General features: G+C 39.3%; 2 protein-coding genes across 2 annotated transcripts in view; both read right to left on the bottom strand.

The window, feature by feature from the left end:
* Window positions 1-2,439: 2,439 nt before the first annotated feature.
* LOC144647302 (uncharacterized) lies at window positions 2,440-3,871 on the bottom strand. The gene is made up of 2 exons (XM_078507086.1): window positions 3,724-3,871; window positions 2,440-3,586 (listed from the first exon to the last, which is right to left on the bottom strand). The coding sequence occupies exons 1-2, from the start codon at window positions 3,869-3,871 to the stop codon at window positions 3,153-3,155; spliced, it is 582 nt and encodes a 193-aa protein (XP_078363212.1). The 3' UTR covers window positions 2,440-3,152.
* Window positions 3,771-7,704, bottom strand: part of LOC144647296 (S-acyl fatty acid synthase thioesterase, medium chain-like) — a 36,116-nt gene continuing 32,182 nt past the window's right edge. The window contains exons 5-6 of the mRNA XM_078507080.1: window positions 6,619-6,698; window positions 3,771-5,881 (exon numbers count right to left, since the gene is read on the bottom strand). Of these exons, the coding sequence (XP_078363206.1) occupies window positions 5,727-5,881; window positions 6,619-6,698 (235 nt within the window). The 3' untranslated portion in view covers window positions 3,771-5,726. The remainder of the gene's footprint in view (window positions 5,882-6,618; window positions 6,699-7,704) is intronic.

Consider the following 7,704-nt stretch of genomic DNA (forward strand, 5'->3'; position numbering starts at 1 on the left):
GCAGACGCTTTCCATTAAGAAAACGAATTATTCAAGTTCTCGTCAATATTCGATGCGCATTAAAAAAAAATACAAATCTAAATTATCTATCGAACTGTATCAATAACTTTCGGTACCATCTGCACGGACGAGGAATATTCCCGTATCTGTTTCTTCGGTTGATGATACAGCCCCGTTTTGAAAACCTCCTCCATTTTTGGCTCTTTGACAATTTTTTTCGACTGATAATGTTCCAGGCAATGCGGGACAAAACAAACCACGTCTTTGTACATTGTATGCGGTTTTTCATTGTTCCTGGCGGGGTAGTGCACCACAACAGAAATGTGTTTTTTCTTCACTACTTTCGGGTAGAAAAATATCTCGCAAACGTAACTTTTCGTCGAAGTTGTCCTGATGCTGTATTGGTACGAATAAACTTGTGACGGTCCCAGCGTATACAGGCAAATCCCGTCCGAATATAACTCGGGAACGAGTTTTGTTTCGTCGTTTTTCACTCGGCGAACTTGTGCAGTTGATCTGTTCGCGCGAGGCTGATAAAACCCGTTTTTTTCCAATCTGTTTCTGTACATTTTCGTTCTCAGTTCGTTTACCTCTCTCGACGATCAAGAAAAAGCCCTCCAAAATACAACTTTGCCATAAAATGGAACTCAGAGCGTAAATATTAATTTCTGGCGAGGAGCACTTGCAAACGTAGAAATTGCAAATCGCAATTTTTTATGTTTTATTTATTTTGCTGTCTTTATGGAGGCGCACTGTGTGTTGTCTTCACACGTTATGACGTCACTTGATGAATAGGACAATTAAATTATCAGTCGCTTTATATGAGAGAGGCACTTAAGGTTTTACAAACAAATCCGCTTATAGTTTTCGGTAATTAGGTCAGGTGCCGATTGGTCGAATCGAAGACGCCTTTTTCTTCGAAAATAACGTGTTAATCAGGCAAAGTTTTGCGAAAATAACGCACCACAAATTAATGGAGAAAAAATAAAGGATTTAGTTTTGATTTACTTAGTAATTTTTGGACCGCGCGATACTTGCATCGAACGCATGTTAGCGAAAAGAACCAGTTAAGATTTTTTTTTTTTTTTAAAAAAATGGCATATGATTAGATCCATGTTCACCTGTTTCATTCTGAAAAAGGATTTTCGAGTGTAATGTTTTTTATATTCACATTTTACAGTTTTCGGATCACCGCTGTTCTGTTTTCTAAAGTTGCGGTGGAATATTTAGTCTGTTTAGCCACCATGGCCATATTGTAAGTGAAATCGTGGTTTGGAAATGATAACGTCTTCTGTAGTGAATGGGCATATAGACAGTAGTGAGATTCCATATACTGTCTGGAGGTTGTGTATATGGAAGTTGTTGAGTGGTTTGATTTTTCATGATTCATGTTCATTCCATATTTTATTAAAGAGAACAAACTTTGGGATTTTTGTGAAAACTAACCAATCATCAGTGCGGTAGAAAAGTAACTATCAGTTCGGGGCTTTTTAGAGATTTATGATGTAGTAAAGCGTTCCCTATAATGAAGGTAATCCACTTTAAGTTGGAATTTGATCCAAATTGATCTGGGTTTTAATCCAATCTAATGCTAAACATCACACACTGCGAAATCCTTTCATCTGCCCAAGTAATTAAAACTTCCAGAATCTGAGCAGATCTCTAATTGTTTTCTTCTTCAAATTCAAATGTGTCGCAAGTTTTATATTAATCATACATTTCATACGTATCAGTGCTACAAAACCACCTTCTTGCTGCCTTGTCCGGGGGCGCCGTTGCAACAGGCCCATAACGCCACGCGCTCCCCGCTTCAACCAAGGAGGGGCGCTTAGGGACTGAGTTTCAATATTCCAATATTACGGCTGATGGACACAATTCGCAGTTCTCAGCAAACTTCAATTTTGATTCTCGTTTCACAAATTAGAGTTCACGACTATTAAGCATATTTGTTGTCAAGCTTTGTGTTTTACTCGAAGACATACGAGAAAACAGGACAATTATTTGAAAGTTGTGTTCATTCGCCAGGCTCGTGCGAGGCATAAAAAAAATCGCCCCATTTTAATTCTAGAGTTTCGAGTTGTTTTCATTACCATTCTGAACTGTTGCCACGCTTGTTTTCATGATTGTACGAGTTTTTTCGTTTTCTAGCAATTATAAAAATCCAGGGAGACACCACGAAATAATTTCTTTCGCCCCGTTCAAGTCCGTCCAGTCCGAAAATAAGAAACAACGATGGTAACTTGTCCATCCCATGGTCACAAACCTGATTAAAAAAAACAGAGATTTTTCCGCGATTTTACCTTTTTCACCCACCAAAGACCAATTTTAAGCATTCAAAAAAGCAACAGCGAAGGTCGAACAAATCGTCCAGACAATGGAATTGTATTGAATTGTTTGTTGTATTCGGTTTACCAGAGTAAACATACGACTAACACCAGGAACAATACCACTTTTGTATTTTGTTATTCAAATTATCTTAAGCCAAAAAATATATTATAGCTCTGTTCTAAACTCTTATAACTTCACTCCACATCACCTACGATGCTAATATATTCACATATTTACAAATTTGTATGCGCTTGGTAAAAAACACAGCAGTTACATAAATGTACACTCAATTGTCGTACAAGTTTACACTTACTCCTGGGAATAAATATTATACAGTTTGACAAATAATCTTTGTTTGGTGTATGCTAATAAACCTATTTAGAATCCACGATAATCCCTCCCTTTCGATTGTCGTAAATCCAGAACGAGTACCTTTTTCACGTTTTTGGCGAGCAAAGTACCTTTAGGTAGTTGATGCGTACGAGAAAATATAGCTGTCAAAGATCGCCTTAAAAAAAACAGGAGTTGTTTTTTTTGACATTCTATAAATAGTCTAATGTTATTTCTCGAGTGTGACCATGTCACGTCCTTAAAGGGTTTACTAAAGCGTCTAATTCAGTTTTCTCGAATTTTTGTTCAAATATTTTAAAAAGATCTTTGACCGAACTGTTGTAAGAATCGACGAGAAATTTAAAATATATTATCAAGCTATCATTGGACATCTCTCTTTGAGAGAAGTACCCGTCTTTCAGTAACAAATACAAGTGTACTATAAATAGTTTTCACTGGCGAGTTGTTACGCACAAAAAAGTTGACAGACGTATCTACGCATAGAAACTGCTTTGAGGTTCACCACCGGTCCTTTTATGCAAGAAATCCATGTATCTTTTCCTTCTGTGTAATTTATAAATTCTCAACCTTTCTTCTTCCTCTTCTGGATCATCGCAGTTTGTGAAGTCCCATCTTAAAGCCTCGTTTATCCGAGTTAAACTCGACGATGTTGTCACAGCCGAAGTGTTTACGGCGCTTTCTCGCGCGCGCGTTTCGTCCAAAGAAGCCGAAGTCGTACAACTTGTTGCACCGAAGTTTTCGCCGCTACTGCTCGTACTTCGGCCGTCTGAACTGCTTGTTCGCCAGCTACTGGAAGAAGTGTCCTGCGTGCTTGAAGAACAAGATTTAGAGCTTTCGCTTGCAACCTTTTTCTCAATGTTTGTGTATGTATCTGCTCGTGACTTCGTTCTTGACTTTCTATGGGTTCCTGCCGCGAAATACAAAAGTCAGCACGAGATGTTTGAAAAGATCGCAAGTTTAGCGTTCGGCAAGTGCGAATCTCTTTCAACTTAATGATCTTTCTTTTCAGTGTAAGAATAAACAAACAGCATTGATCTAACAAACCTTCACTTGAACTATCAGCTCCCGAAGCGAGCGCTTTACTGCTGGAATTCCTACTGTTTCTGCCCGATTCTTTTTTCTTTTTCTTTTTTGGTTTAGCAGATCTCTCGGTTGGTGTCACCGAGACTGATTTCTTACTTTGTGTTGGCATTTTTGTACGCTTGATGTCTCAGCCATTTGTCGCTACTCGAGGCGTCCATGGCAATATATAAACACAAAAGCCTTTGTAATGCAAAATCATACGTGCTGCATGAATTTGGTCACAATAATAAAATAGTGACCCGAGGGTCATCCGCGCGCGCGACTTTCCCGGATGCTGTAACAGCGGAACACATTCACCAACTTTCGCGCGAGGAAAATTGCTAGCTATGATTGCTGTGATCTATGATGATTTTGTTATTCACAAAGGAAACGATTGGAACCATTGCTTAGCTGTAATGGAGAATTTAGGGTTTTCATACAAACGAGCACTCGATAAGGGAAACGTGCTCTACTGAAAAGTATAATGAAACTTATAAAGGCTGTTTTATTTATTAGGCATAAGCATTAGCGCCGGCTTTCAAAATAACTTTTGACTCTCCAAACTTATAACAATTCATTTCTCGAAGCGTTCATTTCTCCTATTATCCCGTCCGCTAGCCTGAATTTCAGACATCCCTCTGTGGTCGCCTAGTCCCCAGAAGGGACGTCTGAACACATCTGACCCTAATGCCGTCCGGTGACGTCACTACACTTTGGTTTAATTCATGCGGAAAAGTTTTTGTCGAGGCCATGAATTTGTGAAAGAAAAGTCGCTTCAAAAAAGGATTACAGGGTATAGAATTGTTTTAGTAGTAAACTGATGAAAACTTGAGACAAATGGATGAGATTTTAATCGACTACAGGCTATATTCTTTTACGGAACCGATTTAATCTGAACTGATTTGCTTTATCTAGCGATCAAAATATAATACGGTTACGCAGCGGACAAATACGACACACTTATGAGTACTTGAATGAATCAATTTAGACGGTTACAAAGGCATCATTTTCAGTACAAGAATATCCTACTTGACCGTGGACACTGAGTTCAGAAATCACTGCCTCATCAAGGCTGTAGGACACAAGCGTCGAGCGGCTTTGTTGACAAAACAAGAATACGTATAAATTTGGCAAAACACTGCATGTCGAAGCGACGAATGCCGCCAACTTCAAACCTACCGGTTTTCATTACTATTTTGCATCCCTAAACTGAAAAAAAGTAATAAACTCAAGGTAAATTACTGGTAAATTCATTTTTTGGAAGGTAAACTCTTTCGTTTGCAAACGTTTGTGTGCAAACGTTTTTCAACTGTTTCCAAATTACAATCCTCGCGCGTTAAAATTCAGTCATAATTTCACATAATTATGCAAATAATTTTCAAATCAACCAATCAAAATCACTACCCGGTTTTCGGGTAATGACGTCACCGGACGGCATTAGGGCCAGATGTGTTCAGACGTCCCTTCTGGGGAGTAGGCGACCACAGAGGGATGTCTGAAATTCAGGCTACCCGTCCGCTACTTTAGCCAAGAAATAGACTGTCTGCTGGCGTCCAGTTCTCTCGCCGTTCTTTCCCCGCGCTCAACGATCGAAAAAATAAAGGGCTGTGAACAGTCTAACCAAGAAAGTACAAAGCTTTCCTCCTCTGAATTGAACACCAAAAAAAGGCTTGGCCAAACGGAAGCGCAAGTAGTCGCAAGTTAAACTTGCGTACAGACTTGCGTTGGCTGGCCAAACGGGCTCGCAAAGTAACTTACAAGTGCACGCGAGTTGCCAAAAAAGCCAGTCATATAAATTTATCTTCAGTTGGTAAACCTTCCCGACGTGAAACCGATTACATGTAAAAAAAAAAACACCCCTCCTTTCCCCAAATAAACCTTGTATAGCCTTGCGATCGTGTAACATTGTCTGTTTTCTTGATGTAACACCAAACTCTCCGAACTAACATTCAATGAAGTGATTTGCATTAAGTAAAGAGAATTGGTCAGTGATCAGAACTTCGATGTGGAGAATAATTGAGCCGCAAAGCTGCAGAAACGAGGTTTATGAGGGAACGTTCGTTTTCTCCTTCCATGAAGTAAAAATGTCCTCCAGGCAGGATATGTCGTTTAAAAGGTCCTTGGATGAGTTCTCTCCAGCCTGTGAGGAAAAGTCAAGTCAGTCGGTTGTAAGTTGATAAACATTCAAGAAATTCGCATAAATTGAAATTCGTGCTTGATATGTGCTCTAAACCTATATTTTGCTCAAACATTGCTCAGAAAGGCAAAACTTGCTCGTGGTTGCTAAAACCGCAAAAAGTTGCTCCAAACGCCAAAAGTTGCACAAAGGTTTCCGAGCACAATCGGGACAGGCCTATCGGTGGGAATATTCGAGATATTTTGAAAATTCCTTTTAAATACCTAAATTACAGTTTTCTCTGCCCTTTTTTCACTCCAAATCGTGAAATCCCTACCTTTTATAAACCTACATATTGAAATGGGTCTCCCTTTCGGTCGGGGCCTCCTCTATAATCTATTAGCATAACCACACTGACCTACTATTGGTAATCGCGCAATCTGATTGGCTACAAAGGTGCCTACTATCGATCCGTAGAAGGCTCTCGGGGCGCGCGCTTAGTCTTCGCTGAATTTTATCAATCAAAACCTTCAATAAATCAATTCTAGCGATATTCTGAGTTTAATAGATCGGTCAGTGGGTTATGCTAACACAATTAGACGGCTCGCTCTCGGTTTCTACCGGCTATCAGCCGGTAGAAACCGAGCGCTTGCCGTCTAATTGTTAAATAGAGGAAGTACTCCCTCCGGGGGGGGGGGGGGTTGTTCCAAAGATGGGTGAAATAGCGTAAGCATCTAATTGCATTATGACCACTTACTTACCATCTTGATCATGTGGATCTTCTGATCCATCAAAACAACTTAATGAACAATCCAGAATGGCATTGTCATTCGCTTCAAACCTAGAAATATTAACACAAGGGGGTACGTATGAGTTTAGTATAAAGCGTTGCGGTTTTCAGAGTGCGGAGAAAACGTATGAATTGGACACTCAGTTTTGGTGTAAGTTAAAATGCCGGAGAAAAAATATACTTGGTTGGAGGAAATATTTTAATAGCCGTTTTAAAAGGTCCGCTGTCTTTTCAGCTGTCTTTTAGATTTCAGCTTAGTATGTCAAGAAATAGTTTTGCCATGTATATATAAAACCTTAATTTGGACTTGCTTGTGAGTAGAATACAAATAAATTTGCATGATCTCCTGAGAGTCTCCATCGCGAAATGCCAGCAGTCTTATGTGGTGGTTATCACAGTCGTTTCATGAATTGACATGAAGTAATTACTCCGCTATAGGAGGCCATCAGTCTATTTTTACTTTTAGTTCATTATATTGAGCCATCGGTCCGGTATCTATAAATTCACTTATACCACAAATCGTTATATGTAGTTTACAATATGCGATCACTACTTAATAAGTTGAGGTGCATGCATTATGGGGTTCTTATCACGTAATATAAGCTAAACAATCCTTTATATAGAGCACTTGCCTCATGTAAACACTTGCTGATATCTGGTACTTTTTCATCTTTATATGTGGTACAAGCACATGGGAAGATATGGGACTAGCACAAGTTGCAGTAGCAAAAGCGCTTCCAAAACTCATACCCATATTTTACCCCCTATACTTGCTACATAGGCCAATATGGTGTACCTCAATTGTGAATTAGATTTATGTGAAAGTTCTTAATACAGTGGAACCCCGCTTTACGGACACTTTCGGCCACTGCTTATCTTTGCACCGTACATTTTCATTTGTAACGATTGTGTGCTTATTGCAACCTGTTAGAAAAATAAAAACTTTAGTAATACATTAATAATACGTGTCATGCTTGACAACTGTCTCTCATCCTGCGTTTGACCAGCGTGAAAACTTGAGTACGAGACATTTGACTCATTGCCGTCCGGAATGAGC

The sequence above is a fragment of the Oculina patagonica genome, chromosome 3 (genome assembly GCF_052425735.1).
Source record: "Oculina patagonica isolate OP01 chromosome 3, crgOcupat, whole genome shotgun sequence".
Lineage (NCBI taxonomy): Eukaryota > Metazoa > Cnidaria > Anthozoa > Scleractinia > Oculinidae > Oculina > Oculina patagonica.